This window comes from Ornithorhynchus anatinus, chromosome 3 (genome assembly GCF_004115215.2).
Source record: "Ornithorhynchus anatinus isolate Pmale09 chromosome 3, mOrnAna1.pri.v4, whole genome shotgun sequence".
NCBI classification, from domain to species: domain Eukaryota; kingdom Metazoa; phylum Chordata; class Mammalia; order Monotremata; family Ornithorhynchidae; genus Ornithorhynchus; species Ornithorhynchus anatinus.
Genome location: NC_041730.1, coordinates 51,154,356 through 51,181,552, shown reverse-complemented (window position 1 = coordinate 51,181,552; position 27,197 = coordinate 51,154,356). Strand labels below are relative to the sequence as shown.

Genomic DNA, 27,197 nt, shown 5'->3' with positions numbered 1-27,197 from the left:
CTCTAGATGTGACCCATAAATCAGAAGAGCTCCCAGCAAAACAGGAATGTATTAAAAGGAATGGTTCTGCGGCTAACCCGATTCCTCAGGGAGTTTCACTGAATCAGAGGCATATAACGATAGGGCAGACTGTAGCAGAGGCACGTACCACTGCCTGTGAAATGTCTTTGAGCTTTTCCATGCCCCCAAATAAGCTATTCTTTAGTCGTCTGTGCACGACTGGAAATTTCCAGGCTTTTCCTTGCCGAGAAAAGAAATTTAAGCAATATGGTACTGAAAGAATTCAATATAAACTGTAACCCAGTTACAAAACCTATATAAAATATGCTACCATATTATCTGGACTTGAAACACAAACACTGCTGGGTTTCCACAAATAACTCATAAACAGTAGAAATTGAAAACCTGATGGTAAGACTCAAACATATAAATATGTCAAACATATATATTAGAGAAGCAGCGTGGCTTAATGGCAAGAGCACGGGCGGTTGGGAGTCAGAGGTCCTGAGTTCTAATCCCGGCCCACGCCACTTGTCAGCTTTGGGCAGGTCACTTCACTTCTCTGTGCCTCAGTTATCTCATCTGTAAAACGGAGATTAAGACTGTGAGTCCCACGTGGGACAACCTGATTACCTTGTGTCTACCCTTGTGCTTAGAACAGTGCTTGGCACGTAGTATTACTGCGCTTAACAAATACCATCATCATCATCATTATTATTATTATTATTATTATTATCGTTAAGTGGAGGAGCCTGGATGAGAATCCAGGTCCTCCTGACTCTCAGGCCCATGCTCTAACCATTAAGCCATGCTGCTTCTCAGTGGAATAAGCACTCTCTTCTGTGTGGCCCTGGCTTGCTCCCTTTATTCATCCCCCTTCCCTTCCCAGCCCCACAGCACTTAGGTACATATCTGTAATTTGTGTCTTTATATTAGGTTGCAAGCTCGTTTTGGGCAGGGAATGTGTCTGTTATACTGTACTCTCCCAAGCGCTTAATACAGTGCTCTGCATGCAGTAAGCACTCAATAAATACGACTGATTGACTGATTGGAAAGCACTGCCCTAAACCCGCCGTACAATACAATGGAGTTGGCAGACCTAATCTCTGCCCACAAGGAATTCACAGTCTACAGGGGGAGTTGGACGTTAAAATCAATTACAGATAAGGAAAATCGAAGAGTCTAAGGATAGTGCTTTGGGGCTGAGGGGAGTATCCAAGTGCTTTTAAGGGCTAGGTTTTTTGAGGGTGGGGAATTGGTATTTGGCTTCTGGTATATATAGTAGTGTATCAGAGAGAATCTGAGAAGTAGAGAAGCGGTGTGATCTACTGTCTAGTCTGGATGTGAGACGATCCAGGTTCGTGTCCAAGTTCTGCCACCAACCTGCTGAGTGACCTTGGTCAAGTCACTTGACCTCTCTGTATTTCACTTTTCTCATCAGCAATATGGGGATACTAAGACCGACTTTCTACCTACCTCACAAAGTTGTAGTGAAGGCAAAACTTGGATAAGGAGTGAAAGATGGCTTTGGGAACAAAAGTAAAACAAAACAAAAACCGAAGTATCATTATCACTATTTCTCCATAGGTGCTTGCCTTGTTTTGTTTTACGCTGTCAAGTCAACTCCGATCCACAGTGACGCCATGGACACATCTCTCCCAGAATGCCCCACCGCCATCTGCAATCGTTCCAGCAGAGGATCCATAGAGTTTTCTTGGTAAAAATACAGAAGTGGCTTACCACTGTCTTTTTCTGCGCAGTAAACTTGAGTGTCCGCCCTCGACTCTCTCCTGTGCCGCTGCTGCCCAGCACAGGTGAGTTTTGACTTACAGCAGATGGCCTTCCACTCGTTAGCCACTGCCCAAGCTAGGAATAGAATGGGAAGGCCTCTGCTTGACTCTCCCTCCTGTTGTCGAGATTGGGAGAGTACTGGAAATTCTCCAGGTGTGACTCTAAGAGGGGCCAAAGGTGCAGTGCATTTAGACATTCAGGTCTGCCTGTCCCCTCCATTAGTGTAACCAGGCACCCACATTTATCAATCGATCATTTGTTTTTATTGAACACTGTGTGAAAAGCACCTTAGTAAGCACCTGGAAGAGTATGATATAACCAAATAACGCATTCCCTGCCACAACGAGCTTCGGGCTAGAGGGGCTTATCAGGCACTTACAAACTGTTGGTGATTTCGATGACAATGCAGGCAAGAAATTTCCTGAGCATCTTTGGGAGAAGAAAAGGGGCAGGACACAGTGCCTACGTTTTCTGGGTTTTTTTAATGGCATATGTTAGGCATTTACTCTGTGCCAGGTACTCTACTAAGGCGCCGAAGTAGATATGAGCTAATCAGACTGGTTACAGTCCAAGTCCTTATGGGGTTCAAATGATTAAGACTTAATCCCCATATCTAATCCTGGCTGCGCCACTTGTCTGCTGCGTGATCTTGGGCACTTAACTTTTCTGTGCCTCAGTTACCTCACCTGTAAAATGGGGATTAAAAGTGTGAACCCCATGTGGGACAACCTGATTACCCTCTATCTATCCCAGCGCTTAGAACAGAGCTTGACACATAGTAAGTGCTTAACAAATACCATAATTATTATTATTATTATTGTATTATAACTGAATTGTATTATTGTATTATAATTATTATTATTACAATATATTATTACAATATATTATTGTATTATCATTATTGTAATGATTGTATTATTGGATTATAACTGAAGCACAGAGAAGTGAAATGAATTGTCCAAGGTTCCACAGCAGGCAGATAGAGGAGCCGGGATTAGAACCTAGGTCCTTCTGACTTCAGGCCTGGGCTCTATCCACTAGGCCACGCTGCTTCTATTCACACTGATAATGTTTACAGTGCCATCTGTTAAGAGCTTATTCTGTGTCAAGCACTGTATTAACTGCGGGGGTGGATATAAGATCATCAGGTCAGACACAAGCCCCGTCCCACAAAATAATAATAATGGTACTCGTTAAGTGCTTACTATGTGCCAAGCACTTTTCTAAGCCCTGGGGTAGATACAAGTCAGGTACAGTCCCTGTCCCACAGAGGGGTCACACTCTTAATCCCCATTTTACAGATGAGGTAACTGAGGCCCGGAGACGTGAAGTGACTTGCCCAAGGACACGCAGCAGACCTGTGGCGGAGCCACAATTAGAATCCATGACCTCCTGACTCCCAGGCCCGTGCTCAATCCACGAAGCCATGCTGCTTCTAAGTAGGAGGGAGGACAGGTATCGAAATTCCCAGGTATGCCTGAGTGTCGGCTGGAAAATTTTATTTGAGATTTCGGGTTCTGAGCTGAGAAGTATTAAACCAAATAAAAGCCCAACCAAACAAACAAAAAAAACCCCTCTGACCTGAACTGTTACCACAGCTGCTCCCTGACAATGCTTATTGGCACTCCCCCGACACTCCAAATGGAGGGTGATCTGTTCTTCTCGGTTGACATACTGTTTGGGGATTGTGTCCAACAGTTCGCCGTCCAGAGCGACTTGCTGGGACTCCCGCAGAGCTGCCATTCTGGAAAACGTAACCGGGACAACAGAAAAACCTTTAAGCAACAGTGAATAGGCTTCTGGAAGGTTCCAATTCTCCATGGAGCCATGGCTTCACAGACAACCCAAAGGATCCACTAGCATAGTAATTTGCAAGGTTTTCAGAGAGCTATTTTACCAAGAATCTAGGACAAGAGTGGACAAGTCACATGAACTATTCAGCCACAAGCCAAAGCCGTAATAAGGCCGAGAGCTGACAAGGAATGGTGGGCGGGCAGTTGAGTTTTTTTGTTGTTTTTAATGGAATTTGTTACTTGCTGACTTTTTTTTAATGGTATTTGTTAAGCAGTTCTATGTGCCAGGAACTGTACTAAGTGCTGGAGTAGACACAAGATAATCAGGTGGGACCCAGCCCCTGTCCCATGTGGGGCTCACAATCTTAATCCCCATTTTCCAGATGAGGTAAGGGAGGCCCATAGAACTGAAGTGACTTGCCCATGGTCCCCCAGCAGACAAACAGCAGAGCCGGGTTTAGAATCCAGGTCCTTCTGACTCCCAGGCCTGCGGTCTATCCACTAGGCCACGCTGCCTCTGGGCGGGGAAGGGCGGGGGCGAGTGGAGGAGAGCGGGCGTTCCAGGGTGATGGCAGTCAGGGAGTCTTAGCCAGGGCAGGGGCTAGGGCCGGGCACCATATCCCTTCCCAGGGGGCGGGCGTGCCGTTGCCGATATGCAGCGGTGCACGGAGGCCTACCATGGTGGCAAAATAATCCAGTCCCACATTCCTGAGCATTTTACCTCAGCCATGACGTGAGTGAAGAAGAGCCGCCTGCGGAAGTTTAGCCTCTGTTGATCTAGGGACGTAGGTTTGCTGATGTAGGCTTCAGAGGAAGCCTGGAGCTCGCCAGCCAAACCTCCAAAGCTACATTATTCCCACCCACTCAAACGTCCTGGCGTTTTACTGCCGTATAAACCCACCAGCCAAACCTGGCTCTCCTTTATGAGCAACCTCGAAGCTCTTATCCATTCAATTTTTATCTACACTACTCTCGGGAATTTTTTCTTTTTATGTTGATCTCCCCTGTTAAAGTAGGAGTTTTTTGGGGCGGAAAAGGTGTTATTTCTTTAATCTGTAACTCCCAACCACCTTGTACACTGTGCCGCCCAAGGTGGGAACTCAAAAAATACTACCACTATTATTATTTCCTAGATAAATTTAGGAGATAAGTAATAATAATAATAATAATGTTGGTATTTGTTAAGCGCTTACTATGTGCCGAGCACTGTTCTAAGCGCTGGGGTAGACAAAGGGGAATCAGGTTGTCCCACGTGGGGCTCACAGTCTTAATCCCCATTTTACAGATGAGGGAACTGAGGCACAGAGAAGTTAAGTGACTTGCCCACAGTCACACAGCCGACAAGTGGCAGAGCTGGGATTCGAACTCATGAGCCCTGACTCCAAAGCCCGTGCTCTTTCCACTGAGCCACGAGATAAGTACTGGATAAAGGCATCTGCATTAGCCCTTAAGACAGCTCAGGGCTGGAAGCTAGGTATAAATCGTCTCAATTTTAGCCTGGCCTCTGACCTCTTCGAAGCCAATATCCACCAACGTCAATGGTCACATCGTTTTGTTGGGTCCACATAAATGCTACCACTGAAAAAAGGTCTTAAGCCTCATAAATCATCCAACGCACACTCATTTTTTTTTAATCGATACAAATGAACAAAACCTAAAGTATGATGTCACCAACTTCTTCTGGGTGAAAGACATATGAACTTGGCTAATAATAATAACAATCATTGATGAGTACCTAAGGATTGTACTAAGCATTAAGGTAGATAGAAGACAATCAGGTTGGACAGACCCTGTTACATACGGGCTCTCAGTCTAAGTAGGTGGGAGAACAGCTATCTGAGCCCCATTTTACAGATGAGGAAACAGAGTCACCGAGAAGTGAATTGACTTGCCCCAGTCACATAAAAGGTGAAGTTGGGATTTTAATTTTATTTATGGTACTTGTTAAGCGTTTACTATATGCCAGGCACTATACTAAGTGCTGGGCTAGATAGGAGATAACCAGGACGGGCCCAGTTCCTGTCCCAATTTTACAGAGGAGGTAACTGAGGCACAGAGAGGCGAACTCATTTGCCCCAGTCACACAGCAGGCAAGTGGCGGAGTCGGGCTTAAAGCCCAGGTCCCCCAACTACCAGGCCCGTGCTCTTTCCACTAGGCCCCGCTGCTTCTCACAAGCATTCACAGTTGATGCTGCGCTTCAGCTGCAGGGCCACAGAGTACGTATTCCCATGGATTCTGGCAGAAAACTTTCACCTACAAATCAACACACTGGACTTTCTAACCTTCCGTGCTCATTCAGCCCATGTCTTTTGAACCCGACAGAAGTGGCTAATTGGTCCAGGGTCAGTGATTGTTTGCACCTAACAACCTACTTGCATTCAAGTGCTAAGTACAGTGTTCTGCACACATTAAGTGCTTAACAGAGATGGATGAAATATGACTGAATGAATTCAGGAGAGGCCGCTGCCCTCAGAGTCAATTTGACGTGAGGAGACGATTGCTCTTTTTCCAGGATTTGTAAACTCTCTCGGATAACCCGAAGGCTTTAGAGGGAGGAAAGGCCGAAAAGCCGAGCGAGATTGGTGTGGATTTTGCAACGAGAACAGCTGGGCACCAACATCTGTTACTGTGGGTGGCTTCGCAAAGGCCAGGCCTTCAGCCAAAATCTTCGCACTTGATTAACGGTTTCTCTCTTCTATGGGAGTTCAGATGCCTGGAATGAACACTCTGTATTTCCCAAACTCCCAGACCAAAGGAAAAAAAGAAAGTGATGAGGAGTAGGGAATAATTTCACCACAAGATGGGAGTTTTCAGGTTTTTAGGTTTGACTTTAAGAGGAAAGGTCCTCACCCACTCCCGCCCACACACACACACAAACACACACACATACATACCCTTTCCTTCACTGATTCAGTATCCTGTCCAGTCACCCTAATGGAATTGCTCAAATAAGGGCTGATCAAAACCCTAAAGTAAGCCCGAGGAGACACTTAAATTGGCATTGACCGAGGTTCAGAACTGCCGCCGCATTCAACAAGAACGATTTATAGCCCTTCCAAACAAAAGAGCAATGCACTATAAAATTTTCCATGGGAAATGAAAAGTTTTGTCACCACTTGCGTGGAACGGATCTGTCTGGACCAGTCTGATCATGTCCTATCGTGCTAACAGGCTATAAGTAGTCTATTTTAGGTGGTAAATCATGTACGCTCTCTCAAAACTCCAAACTGAAAATCCTCCAGAGACACGCCATACCTGATCATCATCATACCTGGCATGTTGTTGTAAGACATTCAGGTCCATGTGCATGAGTTGTGTGGCTTCTCTCTGGTTTAGCAGACTGGCTGAGGAGATGACTGGGACTGGAGCCTTCATGCTTTGCAGAAGAAGGGGAGGGCAAGGAGTCTCATGCTTCTTCAAATTACTCAAGATCCTTTCCTTGGCTGAAAGAAAGGACGGTTTATTAATTCCTCTCTCTCAGATTACCACATTAGTGAATGGCAGCAGCCTGAGCATCATCTGGATGAGAATAGAAAATGAACCAAAATCATATTCCATAGTTGCCATTATAAATTGATCCAGTGATGGCTTTTACCGGGCACTTACTACGTGCACAGCACTCTACTAAGTGCTTGGGAGAGTATGCTGCGATAGAGTTGCATTGCGTTCTAGTCCTTTAGACGGTAAGCTCGTGGTGGGCAGGGAACGTGGCTACCGAGCCTGTGGTACTCTCTCAAGCACTTAGTACAGGTGCCCGGCACACAGTAAGTGCTCAATAAGTAAGACTGACTGATTGACTGAGTTGGTAGACATGTTCCCTGCCCACAAAGATCTACGGGTGCTCTGCACACAATAAGTACTCAGTAAATAGGACTGATTGATTGATCGAGTTGGCAGACATATTCCCTGTCCACAAAGCACTATCACCATATCTTAGAAGAAACAGACTAGAGCTGCAGTAAAGAGCAACCAAGGTGATATTCAGCATTAATGGTATTTATTGAGTGCCTACTGCATGAGGAATCCTGTACTGAGCACCTGGGAGAGTGCAATACCACAGAATTGGTACAGATATTTCCTGCCCACAATGAACTTAAAGTTATCAGAGGGATGACCAGTTCCACGCATCATGAAACTGGAAAAAATGTGGACTTTTCAGTATAGGGAAGATGAAAGCTAAGTGGCCCTAACAACACGGGCAACCAATCAGTGGTATTTACTGGGAACTTACTGTGTGCAGAGCACTGTTCTTTTAATGTATGCTTAACTGTGCAATGAAATTCTTAGTGACAAAAACAGAAACCTACCCATTTTGGGTTGTGCCTAGCAAATTGGTGGATAGGAGACATTTATTAATTCTCATATCTTTTAAGTATCAAGCTCCTTACGGGCAGGGAACGTGTCAACATCGTTTTACATCGGTTGAGTCAGTGTTCTGCACAGAGTAAGTGCTCAGTAATTCTGCACACAATAAGCACTTCATAAGTTCCACTCACCGATTGCTATATTGCCTCCTTTATGATTTTCCCGTCGGAAAGTCGAGACTAAAACCTGTTCTGTTACTGGCTCTTTAGGATATAAAAATACTGTTTCGACAGAAGGCAAAAGTAAAATAGCACTCAGCTTATTAAAAACAACTTATCATCTCAAACTCAAAAGATCAGCCAAACAGTATGGTATATACTACCAATTATTTTTCTCATTATTCCTCTTTAATTTCAGTCAGATATTTTACTAGTCAGAATTTGCACTGAAAGAAATGCTGAAGGAAAGGTAGTGCAGGAGAAAAGAAAAATTTTAACTGTGGAATGAAATCGTTTACATTTATAAGGTAACACTCATGAGTGAAATCCTCTAAGATTTCCCTAATGTCCTTGGGAGCTATTTAGGTAAAGTATTTTAGTCCTCATTTAAAATTTAAATCAGCAGCAGTGTGATCTGAGAGCCCGAGAGCCAGAAGGGCCTGGGTTCTAATCCTGCCTCTGCCCCTTCTCTCCTGGGTGACCTTAGGCAAGAGCCTCAGTTCCCTCATCTGTAAAATGGGGATTAAGACTGTGAGCCCCACGTGGGACAGGGACTGTCTCCAACTTGATTAACTTGTATCTACCCAAGCACTTAGCACAGTGCCTGGAACACAGTAAGAGCTTAACAAATACCAAAAAATTTAAAAAAGGGAAAATGGAAAATGCAAAGGTCAAGACTCAGCCCTAAGATGAGAGGATGGAGGGAGAGTTCAGAATGGTTAAACCCAAAGCCACACACTCCTTCTCTGATCACCAAACAAACCTTCTTCCCCGATTAAGAGATGTTTGAAACACGGCCCAGATTCTAGGACAATTCAGGAATTTCCACAATACTCCAAGGATGACAATCCAAGATTGTCTGGCCAGGTCAAATGCACCTGAATTCTAATCCAAACACCTTCAGTTGCCGAAGGGTAGGCAGAGAAGGGTAAGTCTCTTTGCCATCCCGGTCAACTGAATAAGATGGACGGCTCACCTGACAAGGGATCCGTAAAATTCACCAGGACTGACAAAGGGCTGGCCGCTGTATGGGTTTCAAGTTTCACTTGAATCCAGAGATTGATGGTTTCCTGAAACTCATGATGTACGCGTTCCATGTTCAAGTACTCCATCCACAAATCCTATGACAAAACCACAGAAACTAAACTCTGAAAGAAAACGCACCCTGTTTTGTTTTTTTTGTTTTTTGGGGGGGAGGGTTGTCTTTTTTTGTGTTATTTGTTACGTGCTTACTATGCACCAGATAGTAAGTGCTGAGGCAGATACCAGTTAATCAGGTTGGACACAGTCCAAGTCCCACTCAGGGCTCACGGTCTTAATCCCCATTTTACAGATGAGGCAACTGAGGCACAGAGGAAGTGAAGTCACTTGCCCAAGGTCACCCAGCAGACAAGTTGGCAGAACAAGGATTAGAACCTAGGTCCTTCTGACTCCCGGGCCTGTGCTCTTTTATTGCTATTGTTTTTGTCTGTCTCCCCCGATTAGACTGTAAGCCCATCAAAGGGCAAGGACTGTCTCTATCTGTTACTGATTTGTACATTCCAAGCGCTTAGTACAGTGCTCTGCACATAGTAAGCACTCAATAAATACTATTGAATGAATGAATGAATGCTCTTCCCACTAGGCCAAGCTGCTTCTCCTTGACATCTTAAACTTTGAGACGCCTATTATGTTGTACAGTCAACAGGTCAATACAAAGTACAACAGTAGACTCCACTTAAAACTCCCCCTCTAGACTGCAAGGAACATGTCTGATGATGATGAAAAAATGACTATTTTCAGGAATCGAGGAACTATTTCTTCTTGAACACAGGGACGTGATTGAAATTCAGCTTAATATCACTCCCACATGTTTGGTCTTCTATGGCTATTTTTGGTTGATTTTACGAAGGGGGTAACATTCAATAGGACAAAAAGGAATATCACTAAGTCTAAAACGAGCTCACTTTTCCAAGGACCAAGGACTAATGAGGGCCCGGCCATCTATCAGACATTCCTCGGATAAAGCACAAGCAAGGCGTTCCAGAATCATGAAAATGACTAAGAGAGCAACTCCCAAGAAAAGGCACGCAAGGTGTAAATCCTGGGCCATGATCCGAACAGGGAGATGGCCTGTCCATACTGGTGAATGGGATTCAAACTTTCCAAGTAGCGTGGCCAATCAATCAATCAATCAGTGCTATTTGTTGAGCTCTTTGGCAGAGCACTGTTCTAAGCACTTGGGAGAGAACAATACAAGAGAATAAGCATAGTGGAAAGATCACGGGCCTAGGAGCCAGAGGACCTAAGTTCAAATCCCGGCTCCACCCCATGTGTGACCATGGGCAAGTCACAACCATCATCTGTAAAATGTGGATTCAATACCTGTTCTCCCTCCTCCTTAGAATGTGAGCCTCCAAGTGGGATCTAATCAGCTCGTATCTACCCCAAGGCTTAGTATGGTACCTGGCTCATTGTAAGCTCTTATTATTATTGTTTGAAAGCGCAACTCATTCCAAGAGACAAGTATTGCGCATTGGCTGCCTCTGGAGACGGATCCATACCATCAGATTTGATCACGAATCAACTCAGCGTGCCCCCAGACTGATCCAAACCCCAGTGGTTATGAAAGCTAAATGGTCACCGTACCTGCTGATTTTGCATGATCTTTGCTAGCCTGTGGGTGTCATATTGCTTTGGCAGAGAAGGGATATAGGTATCTCCTTTCTGAAAATTCTCATCTTCCAGCCACAGGATAAATACATTGAACAGCCTAAAAAAGATGAAAGAAAAAAAGGTGTTACATTTCGCCTTACAGCAGCACAGATGCAAAATATCCTAATGGATAAAGCACCGGAGCAATCCAGGGGTGAGGGGAGGATGACTCAGAACTGTGATCTATGCCCGAACCTGTTTATGATACACATATGAATTTGTGCCACGCTCCAAACTGAGCATTAGTTGACCTCTTTGTCTACTATTTCAAAAAGGGTTTAGTAAAACTTCTGGTAAAATACAACTAATGTAAAGGTAAAGATTAGGACTCCGGATCTTTGTGTTCCTTGGCTATTTTGTGTCTTCGTGCTTTTAGAAAACGAAAAACAGTACGCTCTCACTCTCTCTCTCTTTCACTTACACTTTCAGGACCATTAAAAAACTAACCGAAGGTAAAAACCCTCGGCCCGCATCCTGCCGGATCTGTGGCTCCTGGAACAAAGCACTTCCAACTCATCCCAAATGGATTTTAACTATTGCTCTATCTCCTTCTTACCTTTGGCAGGAGGCCAGAGTTTGAGAATTGTGAGATGCAATCAAAGATTGGTGCTGCTCATAACCGACTAGCTTTGCTCAACCCGATTTGCTTGCATCTGCTAAAGGACTTAGCATGGTGCCTGGCACATAGTAAGGGCTTAACAAATACCAGAATCATTATCCTTTAGCCCAAGACATCGCCCCACAACGTCCGGCAGGCTACGAGGGAGCCAGCTGCTTTGGCCACCCATGCAAAGCGGGGAGCAAACGGTTTAGATGGTTAGAGGATGTGGTCAGCTCTACCTCACGAGTTCTTTGTGCAGCTCGGGGGAAGTCAGAGACTCCGACGGAGGACAGGTGGCCTTGTCGGGGTCTTCGCTGACCTCTGCCGGAGCTTGGGCTCGAAGGGCTTTACTAGCCGCGTGATGGAAGTCGGCTACCTCCATCAGGCGTCTTTTCATTTCCTTCAGTAGACTGACGTGGGCCGGGCTTTGAAAAAACCTCCTTCCGATGCAGCCGTCCACCGGCAACCTTGAAAAAGAAGAACGGATGCCGTCCTCTGTCCAACAAAGTGACATCTTTCTAATCGGAACAAAACGAATCCCGTTTCCCTCTGGACCGTCAGCTTGTTGTGGGCTGGGAATGTGTCTACCAAGTCCGCTATTTTGTCTTCTCCCAAGTGCTTAATACTGTGCTCTGCACACAGTATGCGCTCAAAAAACACCATTGATTGATTCATTCATTATGGTTGCTGAAGATAATAATAATACTACCAATAAAAATGAATGTGGTATTTGTTAAGCGCTTACTATGTGCCAAGCATTGTTCTACATTTTGGGGTAGATACAAGATAATCAGGTCCCACATGGGGCTCTCAATCTAAGTAGAAGGGAGAACAGGTATTGAACTTAGAAGTGACTTGCCCAAGGTCACACAGCAGACAAGCGACAGAGCCGGGATTAGAGCCCAGGTCCTTCAGTCTCCCAAGTCCGGGCTCTTTCTCTTAGGCCACAGTGCAAGAACAAGGTGCTTTTGACCAGAGTGGATTTATGTTTCTAAAATCAATCAGTTGGGAAAGAAATACGTGAGCATTCACAAGGGGCCCCATATACATAGTCAGTCCATCATACTTATTGAGCACTCACTGTGTACAGAGCACTGTGCTAAGCGCTTCGGAGAGTACAACAACATAACAGACACATTCCCTGCCCACGATGAGCTTATAGTCTTAAGGATAAAAATGGCTTTTGCCCTCAAGGAGCCTATAATTTGAAAGAGGAGACAAAGCAGATAACAGTGCACTTGACATGGAGATAAATACAAAACAGAATTGACAAAGAGGGATGGGTAAGGCGATGGGGGAGAATGGCTGGTGCATCCCCCTCTCGACGGTCTCCCCCCGATTAGAAGGTCTCTCCCTAACTGGCCAGTCTTTCCCCTCTCTAGACGGTCTCCCCTGCACCAGACGGTCTCCCTCCCATTAGATGATCTCTCCCCGTCTAGACAATCTCCCCTCCGGACTAGACGGTCTCCCCGGCACTAAACGGTCTCTCTCTAGATGGTCTCCCCTACTAAACAGTCTCTCTCCCACTAGATGGTCTCTCACATCTAGATGGTCGGCCCCCAGTTTGACATTCTCCCTCCAGTTTGACATTCTGCCCCTTTAGAAAGTCTCCCTCCACAAAACAGTCTCCCTCACACTAGTTGGCCTCCCGTCCACAAGACAGTCTCCCCCAAGATGGTCTCCCCTCCTAGACGGTCTCCCCGGCACCAGACGGTCTCTCTCCCTCTAGAAGGTAAGCTCTTTGTGGGCAGGGAACACGTCTACCAACTCTTTTACACTGTACTCTCCCAAGAGCTTAGTACAGTGTTCTCCACACGGCAAGCACTCAACAAGTGCAATAGATTGATTCCTGGGGGAAAACTGCCTGGAAGAGGTGGGCTGTAGAGAGGCAGTTGAGGAAGGGGCTCTGATACTTTCTGGTTTCACAGAAAGCAGGAAGGATTTGAAGTCTCCCAAGGAGCAGAGGGTGGAGAGGGGACTGGAGGAAAAAGGTCACATTAAGGCAGAAATAGACCTCGTGGACACAACAGAAGATATATCTGCTGAAGCAAACTGCTCTCTTACCCATACTGAGGTCCCGGTCGGTGAAGGTAAAGGAGAAAGAATTTTTGCCAAACGAGAGGTAGGAGAGGGTGATCAGAAGGCGTGACGAGAGCCTGATGAGCCCAGCGATAAATCAAAAGCCTCTGGAGGGATGGAATGATGGGCAGCTTCAACTGAGCCTGGGCTTTCTACAATGAGAAATACATTCGTTTTCCACAATGATTTTAAGACACCAAATAAGAGAGGTACACATTCCTGATGTTTTAAGCCAAGGCACAGAACAAGAAGCACGTTATGACTCCAATCCATAATCACTTGGAATGGGAGAGGGAGGGCGGCGGCTCAGTCCTTGCCATCCTTTCCACAGTGCCCCTCTCCCCGGATGCCTGTGACAGGCAGGATGGTGATTCAGGACAGGGTCAGTGTCTGACCTGATTAGCTCATATCTATCCCCGAGCTTAGAACAGTGCTTGACACATGATTAGAGAAGCACCGTGGCTTAGTGGATACAGCACGGGCCTGGGAGTCAGAAGGGGATTAAGATTGTGAGCCCCATGCGGGACGGGGACTGTGTTCAACCTGATACCTCCTGGTACCTATCCTCGTGTTCAGAAGAGTGCTCGGCACATAGTAAGCGCTTAACAAGTATCATAATTATTAGTATTATTCTACCTTTAAATGATGGCCTAGGTCTTGAGCTCTGAAACTCTGAACACCAATAGTTGTCAGTGGAATTTGGGGGCAGTGTGAAGGATGACTTCGCCTCTAGACTGTAAGGTCATTGCGGCAGGGAACGTGACTACCAACTCGGTTATATTGTACTCTCCCGAGTGCTTAGTACAGTGCTCTGCACACAGTATCGCTCACTAAATACTACTGATGGGTTGGTTGATGACTGATGGTCCATCTCTTGCCTCAGAGTGAGCAGAACAGAATATCTACGTGCTCTCATCCTCACAGGCGGCAGACTCTCACCTAAGCATGGAGAATTGGTATAATAATAAAAATAATGGTATTTGTTAAATGCTTACTATGTGCCAAGCACTGTTCTAAGCACTGGAGGGCATACAAGATAATCAGGTTGTCCCGCATGGGGCTCATAGTCTTATAAATATGCACCTGCTTGGGATGAGTTTTTTAAAAGGACGGGGATGAGGGAGATTAAACGGGGAATACCTCCTGGAGGATGTAGGATTTTAGAAGCCTTTGAGTAAGAGGGTTGTAATCTGGTGAACTTTTTTTTTTTTTAATGGCTATATGCCAGGCACTGTACTAAACACTGGGGTAGACACAAGTAAATCAGGTTGGACACAGTCCCCGTCCCACATGGGGCTCACACTCTTAATCCCCACTTTACAGATGAGGTAACTGAGGCCCAGAAAAGTGAAGCGACTTGCCCAGCGGCAGAGCCAGGATCAGAACCCAGGACCCTCTCACTCTTAGGGCCCTGCTCTATCCACTAAGCCACGCTGCTTCTCAACTTGAGGTCCTGGGAGGAGGGATAGAGTTCCAGGTGGGGTCAACAGCACGAAAAGTCAAGAGGTTGGTACGATTAGGAGGACTTGGGTGTGAGCGCTGGGAAGCAGGTGAAGAAAGCCAATATGTACGGTGGAGAAAGTGGCTAAGCCTTCGTAGGCGATTCAGAACTTGTAGATTGTAAGCTTCTCCGTAGACTGTAAGCCCCTTGTGGGCAGGGGTTTTGTCTACCAACTCTGTTGTAGTGTACCTTCCAAGCGCTTAGCCCAGTGCTCTGCACAGAGCAAACACCCGGTTTCACACAGAGCTCATGGTGTAAGGGGAAGGGGGAATAGGTACTGAATCCCCATTTTATAGGAAATTAGAGGAAACTTGAGGCCCAGAGAAGTCAAGTGGGAGCAGTGGAAAGAGCACGGGCTTGGGAGTCACAGGTCGGGGGTTCTAATCCCAGCTCTGCCACTTATCAGCTGTGCGACTTTGGGCAAGTCACATAACTTTTCTCTGCACCTCAGTTACCTCATCTGTAAAATGGGGATTAAGACTGTGAGCCCCACAGGGGACAACTTGATTACCCTGAATCTATCCAAGCGCTTAGAACACTGCTTGGCACATAGTAAGCACTTAACAAATACCATCATCACCATTATCATCATCATCAAGTGACTTGCCCAAAGTCAGCCAGCAGGCAAATCGCAGAGCCGGCATTCGAACCCAGGTCCTCTGACTTCCCAGGTCCATGGCTCTCGCCACTGGGAGAAGCAGCGTGATTTAATGGATACAGCACGGACCTGGGAATCAAAAGGAGCTTGTTTCTAATCCCATTCCGCTGCTTAACTGCCGTGTGACCTTGGGTAAGTCACTTCACTTCTCCGTGCCTCAGTTACTTCATCTGTAAAATGGGGATTAAGACGGTGAGCGCCCCCGAGGGACAGGGACTGTGTCCAACCTGATTTTGCTTCGATCTACCCCAGTGCTTGGAACAATGCCTGACATGTAGTTAGAGCTAAAAAAAAAATATCATTATTATTATTATTCTAAGAGCGAGCCATCCCATATCTAACTGCTAGAGGTCAGGCAGATCTGTCTTCTGCTTCTGCTGCTCCCTTTTCAGGTCACCCTAGAACAGCTACTTGGGTAGCCTGCTGTAACCCATTCTCCTCAAATGCTCCCCCCACTGCCAATATCATGCACATATCTATGAATTATATATTATTATTATTAGAAATTACTTAATTTATGTTAATGCCGGTCTCCCCCTCTAGACTGTAAGCTCGCTGTGGGCAGGGAGCATGTTTGCCAACTCCGCTGCCCGGTACACTCACTCCCAAATGCTTAGTACGGTGCTCTGCAAAGTGAGCGCTCAATAAATACCATCGATGACGATGTTGGCTATGAAGATGTTGTAATGAACATTGCCTTAAGGCTAGGGAATTAAGGGTATTCCAGGACCTGTTTGTCATAATAATAATAATAATATTAACATTGGTAGTTAAGTGCTTATTATGTGCCAAGCACTGATTTACTTATTTATGTATATTAATGCCTCCCCCTCTAGACTATGATCTCACTGTGGGCAGGGAATGTGTCTGTTGCTATATTGTACTCTCCCAAGCGTTTAGTATAGTGCTTTGCACACAGTAAGCGCTCAATAAATACAACTGAGTGAATGAATGAGTAGATACAAGTCAATCAGGCAGGTTGGACACTGTCCCTGTCCCACATGGGGCTCATAACCTTAATCCCCAATTTTACAGATGAGAGAATTGAGGCCCAGAGAAGTGAAGTGACTTGCCCAAGGTCACACAGCAGACAAGTGGCGGAGCTGGAATGAGAACCATGTCCTTCTGACACCCAGGCTCGTGCTCTATCTACAGTAGATGTCTGTCTGTTTTTTCTGAAACCAGGTTTTCATTTAGGTGGTGTCGAGCGCTCACATCAAAAGAAGAAAACAAGAAATCCACAAGATTCTAACCGCACATATAATTATCATTTTCACCCTCCCCCAATCCACAGACATGAGTTGGATGCTTTTTTCACCTTAAGAGCCTGATCGGGAGTAAAAGAGGGGTTGATCACCAATTCCCCTTCTACAACTCTACGAAGCTGGGAATCCTCTTCGAAGATGGACTCCATGTTGAGCACAGTCCAGGCGAACCAAACCTTCATTGGGAACAGGAGAAACGAACAGTAGTTTTTTCCGGGCAGAACCCAAAACTACGCCCTAACCCCAGGGGCTCCACCGTGCTGAACCCTGACAGAGATGCACTGAAGATCTGAGCTATGAGAAAGCCCGTTTCTTCCAGGTTTAGAGAGGTCTCCTAGGGTAAATCGCTCTGTCGCCACCCCAGACTGCGATCGGAAACGAGCCGCTGAGTTTCACGGGACTTCATTCCCAGACTGTGAAGTCCCTCGAGGTTAGAGAGCATCACGATTTCACGTCTCTGGCTTGCTTTCCCAGCCCTTAGTAAAGTGCAAATCTTTGAAGCATTTCATATTTTTTCAAATCCTTATTAGAGGCATATATCCTCCAAGAGGCCTTCTCTGACTAAACCCTCCTTTCCTCTTCTCCCACTCCCTTCTGTGTCGCCCTGACTTGCTTCCCTTCTTCATCCCCCTTCCCAACCCCACAGCGCTTATGTCCCTATCCGTGATTTATTTATTTACAAGGTGATTTAAAAAGAATTGAACACTTTTACAAAGTTATTACTCAGTAACTAGGTTACATATGAACTTGCAGTCAAAACCAATTTGTAAAGCAACTATCCCAATTATTTCTATAATCTTACAAATGGTCGATATGTGCACCGCGTGTCAAAGGGCAAACATTAATCCTATAATCGGTACAGTTTCATCTTTAGCCACTCATGAAGAATGCGCCAGACCATAGGCTGAGAGAGGCCTAGCTCACGGCTAGCTCTCCTTGTCTATTTCCCCGGGCTTGGCTGAATGATGACATGGAGGCGATTCACAGCTTCCTCGGACACATGTGGCCGCCCTGAGCTCTGTTCAATTCTTGTTGAATCACCCTGTATGTTCTTATCTGTTTTCCCCCACTGGGCTGTAAGCTCGTTGTGGGCACGGAATGTCTGTTAGTGTACTGTCCCAAGCACTTAATACAGTGCTCTGCACACAGTAAACCCTTAATTAATGCAGTTGCCTGACTGATTAGCATAGAGTAGGCAATGAATAAATTCGATTATTCCTACTCTACCACTTTTACATCGCTCAGCTTTTTTCCTACCTGGGTTGGAGTGGAGGCACCCTCCACAAAAGATGGAGTCACGTTGCCCGCCACGATCCAGCTCACCAGGGAAGAGAGAAGGCTCCGATCACAATGAAAACCTAAAGCGTTCTAGGGATCCAATCAGAGAGAAAAAGAACGGAGAAGGTCACGGGAATTTTCAAATCACGGTGCATCCCCACACCTCAGGAGAAACCGGGCAGTGAGTTCGGATGAAATTTATGAACTCTGTTTTGCCTTGCTATTACTACCTTTTTGTTGGCCTTCCAAAGGGATTTATGCTGAAGGGTCACTTGTATCCCGTGTATAGGGATAGGGTTGAACGGGATTACTCTCCTCCTACTTCGGGATTACTGAAGGCACATCTCCAAAAGGCCTCTCCTGACTAAGCCCTCCTTTCCTCTTCTCCCACTCCCTTCTGTGTCACCTTGACTTGCTCCCTTTATTGAGCCCCCGTTCCAGCTCCGGAACGCTCCTGTACATATCTGCCTTTTATTTATGTCTATTAATGTCTGTCTCCCTCTCTAGGTGGTAAACTCGTTCCAGGTACGGAATGAGTCCGTTTGCTGTTAGAGTCTACTCTCCCAAGCACTTAGTACAGTTCTCTGCACACGATAAGCGCTCAATAAACATAACTGACTAATTGGACGTGGTAAGTACAGGGTAGCAACGATCACAGTGGATCTAGTGGAAAATACCTATAGGCCTCCAGTGTGTGTTATGGGGGTTTTTTTAATATTTAATCAATCTATAAGGATTATATTACAGTCAGCAGAGGACAAATTTGACAAGGACTTTACCTTGTGTTGCTGGTAAAGTATTTTCTGCACACAATCCTCTTGCATATATCTGAAAGCTGCCTGGCACAGGTGATCCATCAGGAAAAGGACGGGCTGCTCTCGGTGCCACAATTGCTGACTCATAAGGGCTTGGACCCAGAACTCCAGCACAGCCACGGGGCCCACTTCATTGGGCTGAGTGCTTGTGGCAATGTGATTCTGCCGAGAGAGATGCTGGTGAGAATCAAACAGCTGCTCCCTTGACCCCCGAGAAGCAGCAGTGTGGCCTAGTGGATAGAGCACGGGCCTGGGAGTCAGAAGGATCTGGGATTTAATCCCGGTTCTGCCACTCATCTGCTGGGTAACCTCAGACGAGTCACTTGGCTATTTTCTTTCAATGGCATTTGTTAAGCGCTTATTATGTGCGAGACACTGGCATAGATACAGACTAATCAGGTTGGACATAGTCCATGTCCCACATGGGGCTCACGGTCTTAATCCCCATTTCTCCATGCCTCAGTTACCTCATCAATAAAATGGGGATTGAGGCCGTGAGCCCCACGTGGGACACAGACTGTGTCCAACCCTATTTGCTTGTATCTACCCCAGTGCCTGTAGAGTGCCTTGCACACGACAAGCACCTTAATAGATACCGTGAAGAAGCAATAATTAATTCCTCCTTCACTACCTAGCCCAAATTTATTTATATTCAGGGACCGGTGGCAATAATAACGATTCGCAGCTCCCCGATTTTCCATGAAATGTTCCTCCGAGCAGAGGACAAGCACGTGCCCTTGTTTCAAAAATCTGACGCCTTTTGCAAGGACACTACGTCAAATCAATTTTCCCACCTGGATCATGCTGTTGAGCAATTTCACGTTTTCCCCGTAACTGGCTCCTGTTAAGTGCTGGGCCACTTTGTGCGTGACTTGTTGTGTCACCCCCTGAGGAACTCCACTATCCAGGTGCAGGAACAGCTGGAGGAATGATAAAAACCTACAGCCCAAAGTGAAGGGTTTAGAAATCTTCACAGAACTAACATTTCTAAGAGACAAAGTGTGGTACTAAACTCCGGAAATTACGGACGCAAATGGAATTGGTCCTGGGCTGTCTAGCGTGAGAGAAAGAGGGCAAATTTTGATCTGGCAATCTCTGTTCAAGGGCTTCAGCTCCTTAGCGACTCAAAGTACTTGAAACTGAGGTGGGGGGAAAATTGTGACCTGGAATTTGCAGGTGAAAGTTCACTGGGTTCCATTTGGTACCCAAATGCCTAAGTGCATTTTTTTAGAGATCAGAATCCCAAGAACTTTGGAAGAACAGTGCTTTACAAGTCTACGGTTTGGAGAGCACTGCCAGCTCATTTGACTGCCTTCTCATAACCACAAACAAACACCCAAGAGTGAACCACTTCCTCAGTATCAGCTTCAAGCTGATATAAATTGATATCTAGGACCATGATTTCACCTTAAAAAGTTAAAATTAAAAGCACTGGGTATATAGATGAATGGAAGTGGCCTCCACAGTTGGATTTTTCTCCTAAAATAAGCACCTTTTTGCTGATAAATTTTCTACATTTTGTCTAAAAGTCTAATAAAAATATTTCAAATAGGAAAAAAAGCTGTACTGGACTAGCGGAAACATCCCGTTTGTACCCATACTGGGAACGACGTAAATAAAAACCGATATCCAGAGAAACTCATTGAACTGATATTTCTTAAGTCCTTGGTTTGGATGTGGGAGCTTGGGCCTGAGAGTCAGAAGAACCTGGGTTCTAATCCAGGCTCTGCCGCTTATCTGCTGTGCGACCTTGGGAAAGTCACCTCATTTCTCCGTGCCTCCGTTCTCACATCTGTAAAATAGGGATTAAGACTGGGAACCCCATGTGGGACAGGGACCTGTACAGTGCTTGACACACAGTAAGTGCCCAAAAAGTACCATCATTATTCATTATTATTATTATCCTAATCATGGATCTAACCATTGGAAAGGCCTCTGCCGGAAGAGACAATTTGGGGAATCTGGGGAAATATTCTTCAGAAAAGATACGCAAAGCCTCTAGGAGAGCAACATTTTGACCATTTACCTGTCTTGTGAGAAAAACTGTAAGCTTCTTGGGGACAAGGATCCCGGATGATACCAACTCCGCTGTACTGTACCCTCCTAAGCGCTTAGGACAGTGCTCTGCCCATGTTAAGTGCTGAAAAAATACCACTGATTGACTGACTGCAAACACAGATTAGAACGGGGGGCAGCTGATTTTCCTCTGCATATAAAAACACTCCTTCGCAACATATTTGTCATTTAAGTGGAGAAACACCAGACGAGTAAGGCCAACCTCTAAATGTACCCTGATCGACAAGACACACTTACAGTTCGTTCTTCAACAAGTAATACTGGCAAGAGTAGAACAAAGGCAGAATTTTATCCAGGGTGTGGACGACTGTTCTCAGATGCCTAGATTGGACCAGAATCCCCAACAGCGGGATGCCTTCGGCACAGAACTTTTCAATGCTTCGGGAGAAGAGGAAAAAAAAAAGCAAAAAGCATAAGCAAAATCAAGTCAGGTGGTCATAAGCAAAATGACGAGCCAGAGACTTCAGCAGTTCTCCTCACCCCACCCATCATCTTCGTACTACAGAACATTCGAGAACTGGAACTACTCTATTTCCCTAGAGTGCCAGCCGAGACCCAGTCAGAAAGAAGACGTAAAAGTCCAGTCTAGATCAGCGGCCTACAATCCCACATTCACACTAGCTCCCATGGCAAGGGGTTGGAGGAGGGGTTCTTCTCCCTCAACAAAATATCTGTCAGAGATTTAGGAAGCAAGGAGCCTGGCTTTTCTTAGATACCATAAATCCTAGGAACCAGAATCCCCTGTGGAAGGTGTATAGGTCTGGGAGTCAGAGCACCCAGGATCCAATCTTGACTGTGCCACGCCTCCTGAGTTATTTTTTTAAATTCTATGTTCCTCAGTTACCTCATCCGTCCAATGGAGATTAAGCCCTACTCCCTCCGATTTAGACCGGCAGCCCCTCGTGGACTTAGGATGGTACATAGTACGCGCTTAAGTACCAGAGAACCAAAACAGAATACTGCTCTTTCACCTATGTCCCACGGTGGTCATTGAGAGAGCCAGATAGCAGCCAATGGGCAGGCCAGATTTGACAGCCTTCAGGAGAGGATGGAACAAGGGTGACTCCGACATGTCGGGCACGGCGCTGGAGAAGGGGACGGTTGGGCAATTCTGCTGCATCCCATAATCCTTTTTATGCAGCTTTAACCTCAGAATCAGGCTCCAGGCCCACTGGTTGAAAGAGGTCTCGGGCGTCTCTCCGTATCGCACAATGCTGGCCAAGTACGAGACCTAACGGATAAAGAGAAGAAGTGTCGATCGGCTTCCTCTGTCACTTAGAAATGATGGCTCCCTTGGACTTGAAAAAGGGATTAACTTATTACTGGGGATGACGATGACAATAATGGTATTCAGCGCTTGCTGTGCTGAGCACCAGGGTGGATACAAGAAAATCAGACGACACACAGACCCAGTTCCGTCAAAGAAGTGGTGTGGCTTAGTGAACAGAGCACAGGCCTGGGAGTCAAAAGGACCTGGGTTCTAATTTCGGCTCCACCACACATCTCCTGTGTAACCTTGGGCAAGTCATTTAACATCCCTGGATCTCAGTTCCCTCATCTGTAAAATGGGGATTAACAGTGTGAGACCCACACGGGTCAAGGACTGGGTCCAATACAATTAGCTTGTATCTATCCCAGTTCTTAGAACAGTGCTTGGCACATAGTAAGCGCTTAACAAGTACCATAATTATTATTATTATTATTCTATTATCTGGGACTCACTGTCTAAAAAGTCCTTAGATATCTTGTCCTGTTTTATGTTGTCGAGTCATCTCTGACCCACAGAGATGCCACGGACACATCTCTCCCAGAATGCCACATCTCCATCTGCAATCCTTCCGGTAGTGTATCCAATAGTTTTCTTGGTAAAAATATGGAAGTGGTTTACCACTGTCTCCTTCCGCGCAGTGTCCTGAATCTCCACCCTGGACTCCCATGCTGCTGCTGCCCAAGAGACCAATACGAGGTATAAACTGTTTATGGGAATACTATCATTAGCACCACACTCTGTCTGAGGGACAGTCTATTTACCTGCCTAGGACCTTTTCAAGGTGATGCTTAATTCATCCATCAATGGCATTATTGAGGGGGGTAGGGAATACAGGCAATGAGGGCTTAGTCGGGGAAGGCCCCTTGGAGGAGATGTAATTCTATTAAGCTTTCCCTCTGTCAGTTGGTCAGCTGTATTTCGTGAGCACTTACTGAGTGCAGAGCCCTGGGCACCTGGATGCTGAAGCAGCCATGCAGCGGTTTGTTCAAAGCCCGGAGGCCTCCTGGCCTGTCAAGAAGACCCACCGGGATGGGACAAAAAGAAAACAGCAGCGGCACCAAGCTGCCACAGTGGCTCCTCCTCTGCCTGAGTGCCAAAGCTGTCGGAAGAGATGCTACCCGCCTTGACCTCGGCCCTAGCTACCCAGAGGGTTCTGTGCTGTCCCCATCAGAGGGGAGCGGGAAGAATCGGAAGAGCATTTGGAGGATTGTCACTGAGGTGACCGCTGGTCTCTGGACCAGTTGGGCAGTCAGTCATATTTAGTGAGCGCTTACTGTGCGCAGAGTACCGTACTAAGAGCTTGGGAGAGTAGAATACAACAATAAACAGATGCCTTCACTGCCCTGCCAGAGCGGTGAAAAATCTAAACACTGCTCCATGGGCCCCATGGTACTGTAGCTTGTACTCTTTGCATTTTTGTTCTTGCCTTCTCAGGTTGTTTTAAATATTTTAATCTTTCTGACCAGCTCCCCAGCTCCGCATTCTTGGATTGTGAGCCCCGCTGTGGGACTGAGACTGTGTATAAATCTTCACTCTTCTACTCTTCCCCAGAGCACAGCACACTTCATCTGAACAACCAGTTCCAGGGAAACACGACCAGACACGAACCAGATGAGAAACAGATACCTGTTTAATACTTTCGGAAAGTAGGCCGGCATACGGCTTTTGAGAGAGGTACTTTTGGTAGGCTTCAAGAACCATTAGCGCCACTTCAGAATGGACGGCTTGATTCAGATGAAGGGCATCCTTTCAAAGAGAAAAATAACCATCAATTCCTACTCCAGTCTTGGCTTCTCTGTGTAAAAGCATAAAAGAAAGCTTGGAATAGGGGTACGTTTTTTGAAAATGCTATCAATGTAGGCCCTGGAACCTTTACAGCTGGTCAATCCCTTGCCTCAGGCTGCACTGTAACCAACACATCCCCAGAAAACAATCAATCAATCAATTGTATTTATATAGTGCTGCCAGTGTACAGAGCACTGTACTAAGCACTTGAGAGAATAACAGAGTTGGGAGACAGGTTCACTGCCCACAATCAGCTGAGAGCCTAGAGGGATCCCAGTCTCCTTTGATAACAAAATGGGGTTTCACAACCGATCAACAAGTCTTTCCAAACATCGTATCTACGGCATTTCTTTTGCTTGAGTCGGTCCCTCTCCTGAGCTCAGTGGAAGCAGAGAACAGTAGCTCGACACCAACGGACTAAAATTCCTTCATCAAGCTGGAGAAGAATATTAGGTTTCTACTTCCTACCCATCCAGCACCTCTTTTTTCTCTGAGTTAGAGTCTCTAATTCTTTCATCTCAGGACACATTACCCGATTCTTTATTACTCTTCTCTAGATTCTCCCAAGTTCTGCACTTCTCTTTTCAGTAGATGAACCAATGGTCCTATTAAGTATTTCTTGTATGCAGAGCACTGTACTAGCAACCTGGGAGAGTTCAATACATTCCCAGCCCACAAAGATTTTCAATCCAGTGGGAGAAGCCTACAATTCAAGTTACAAGAACAACATTAGACAAAATGTTCTAATAAAAGAAGAGCCAATTCTGGATGTTCTGAACACTGGTTCAAGGTTTCTTCACGCAATATTCAGTCACTCCAGACCTCAAGCAACTTAGTGTGTCCTTGAACCTAAGGCATATCTTTAGCACACTGAGCTACTAAGTTTTTATTGAGGTGCATGAAATTACATCTTGGTATCCCAGATATGTACAAGTATCTATAATCAGTCTAAAAATTATTTAATAAGTGGTCTTCAGAAGAGTGGGAATTCTCTATTTTCTATTTCCTTTTTGATTTCATTGACGAGGAGTTCACATGGTAAAACATAACAACTATTATATATATGAATCATTATGCATCTAGCAAATAAATAAAATACTGAAATAGAAAACACATCTTCGCTTTGAGGTAACTGAAGTAACTTACCCATCTTAAAGTTTAAGACCTTTCTAGAAACAAACTTCTGAAATATCAATCTTTTAAGGAAAAGTTTCTCTGCAAACGTTGATCCGAGAAGAAAGCCTATGAGCCTCATTTTCTGTTTAACAGAATATATACCTGTTCACCAAATCCCCAGTTGAGTCCTTCTAGGATGACACATGCCAATTTATTCTTCACCGTTGTCAGGGGGTAATTCAATAACCAGTCCCGAATCACTGTTATCTCTGAGGAAGACGGTCGCCACAGATAAAGTGGGAGTTCTTTAAACAGGTATAAGGAAACCTTATTTGGAGAAAAAAATTAAAAATTTGTTGGTGACTATCACAAACGCTTTCATCGGTTGCTAGATATCGATTTCACCTCCATTACTTTGGCAACTTGTCTGTCGCGTTTGGCAGACTGTTTCACTCCCTCTTCTTGCTCTCCACTGGGGACAACCCCAGTTTGGCCCCCACCCCTGAAGCTGCCAACAGAGTTGGGCTTGCCATCATGTGAAAGGAACAATCCCTGTGTTGGGAGGAGCTTGTGTTTGATTGGATTTCTCCTCCTCTGTTAATCTCCATCGTCAAGGTCTCGTTCCATGCTGAAGAGTCCCACTGCCTTGTGAAATAAACTCAGGGCCAGAGACTAACTCTTTCAGAATCTCTGTGGTCATCGCTCCAGTGAGCTGTACCGTCATTAGCGTATATTTGCTGTGCAGCTCCATCTCAGCCATCATTGCCATGGGAAAATCCATCATCCTCTCTCATGTACAGTGCTCTGCACACAGTAAACACTCAATAAATAGCAGTGTTGGCTAGTGGATAGAGCGCGGGCCGGGGAGTCAGAAAGACCTGGGTTTTATTCCCAGTCTTGCCACTTGTCTGCTGTGCGACCTTGAGCAAGTCGCTTCACCTCTCTGCGCCTCACGTCCCTCAAATGTAAAATGGGGATTAAGACTGTGAGCCCCATCTGGGATACAGACTGTGTCCAACGTGATCAGCTTTCCTCTACTCCAGCGCTTAACACGGAGCGTGACACAAAGTAAGCGCTTAATTCCATTAATATAAAAATAGTGGTTGATTATGTAAGTTTCTTGAGGTCAGGGATCAGGGTCTTTTACTTTTATCTTACCAGTCAAGTAATCATATTTATTGAGTGCTTACTATGTGCAGAGCACCATACTAGGTGCTTGGGAGAGTGCAACGGAATTAGCAGATACATTCCCTACCCTTAACGAGTTTACAGTTTATAGTCTTATGCTCTCAAATGCTTAGTAGAGTGCTCTGATCACAGAAGTCATGCAATAAATACTGATTAAGGGTATCTTCTACTGCCATTATATCTTTGCTTATTTGCACACACCCAGGAGTGTACAAATAATAATAATAATAATGATGACATTTAAGTGATTATTATGTGCCAGACACTGTTCTTCGTGCTGGAAATTAAGATATTTGTTAAGCACTAACAATGTGCCAGGCACTGTACTAAGTACTGGGGTAGATACAAACAATTCGGATTGGATGCTATCCCTACCCCACAGAGAACTCCCAGTCTCAATCCCCATTTTACAGCTGAGGTAACTGAGGCACAGAGAATAAAGCTCAAGGTCACACGTCGGACAAGTGCAGAGCCGGGATTAGAACCCATGACCTTCTGACTCCCAGGCTCATGCTCTATCCACTATACCAGGCTGCTATTTACCAGCCAAACCTCAGGACCTGAAGAACTGCATATCAGAAGCATTCTGCTGGGAGTCGATTAAAAACCAAAAATTATTTAACTGGGGGGGGTGGGGCGGGCAGGCATTCCTGGTCTGGGGGTGGTGGTGGAGGCTGAGAGGGTGGAAAGCAGGAATTTCCCTCAAAAAGGGAGCGGGGGAGCCACACGAGCAATTTGGCCATCTCTGACACACACACATACG

The 27,197-nt window shown here is 45.6% G+C and overlaps 1 protein-coding gene across 4 annotated transcripts in view; it reads right to left on the bottom strand.

Moving 5' to 3' along the window:
- Window positions 1-27,197, bottom strand: part of EPG5 (ectopic P-granules autophagy protein 5 homolog) — a 127,265-nt gene that overhangs the window by 41,498 nt on the left and 58,570 nt on the right. For 3 of the 4 annotated variants that reach the window (XM_029059968.2, XM_029059971.2, XM_029059969.2), the window contains exons 14-28: window positions 25,409-25,573; window positions 23,972-24,091; window positions 22,047-22,306; window positions 21,313-21,453; window positions 19,794-19,938; window positions 18,964-19,161; window positions 18,164-18,274; window positions 16,960-17,082; window positions 13,468-13,634; window positions 11,643-11,870; window positions 10,737-10,860; window positions 9,085-9,229; window positions 8,082-8,171; window positions 6,857-7,028; window positions 3,373-3,535 (exon numbers count right to left, since the gene is read on the bottom strand). In XM_029059968.2, coding sequence (XP_028915801.1) covers window positions 3,373-3,535; window positions 6,857-7,028; window positions 8,082-8,171; window positions 9,085-9,229; window positions 10,737-10,860; window positions 11,643-11,870; window positions 13,468-13,634; window positions 16,960-17,082; window positions 18,164-18,274; window positions 18,964-19,161; window positions 19,794-19,938; window positions 21,313-21,453; window positions 22,047-22,306; window positions 23,972-24,091; window positions 25,409-25,573 — 2,352 coding nt within the window. The remainder of the gene's footprint in view (window positions 1-3,372; window positions 3,536-6,856; window positions 7,029-8,081; window positions 8,172-9,084; window positions 9,230-10,736; window positions 10,861-11,642; window positions 11,871-13,467; window positions 13,635-16,959; window positions 17,083-18,163; window positions 18,275-18,963; window positions 19,162-19,793; window positions 19,939-21,312; window positions 21,454-22,046; window positions 22,307-23,971; window positions 24,092-25,408; window positions 25,574-27,197) is intronic. The other variant, XM_029059970.2, reaches the window with a different exon arrangement.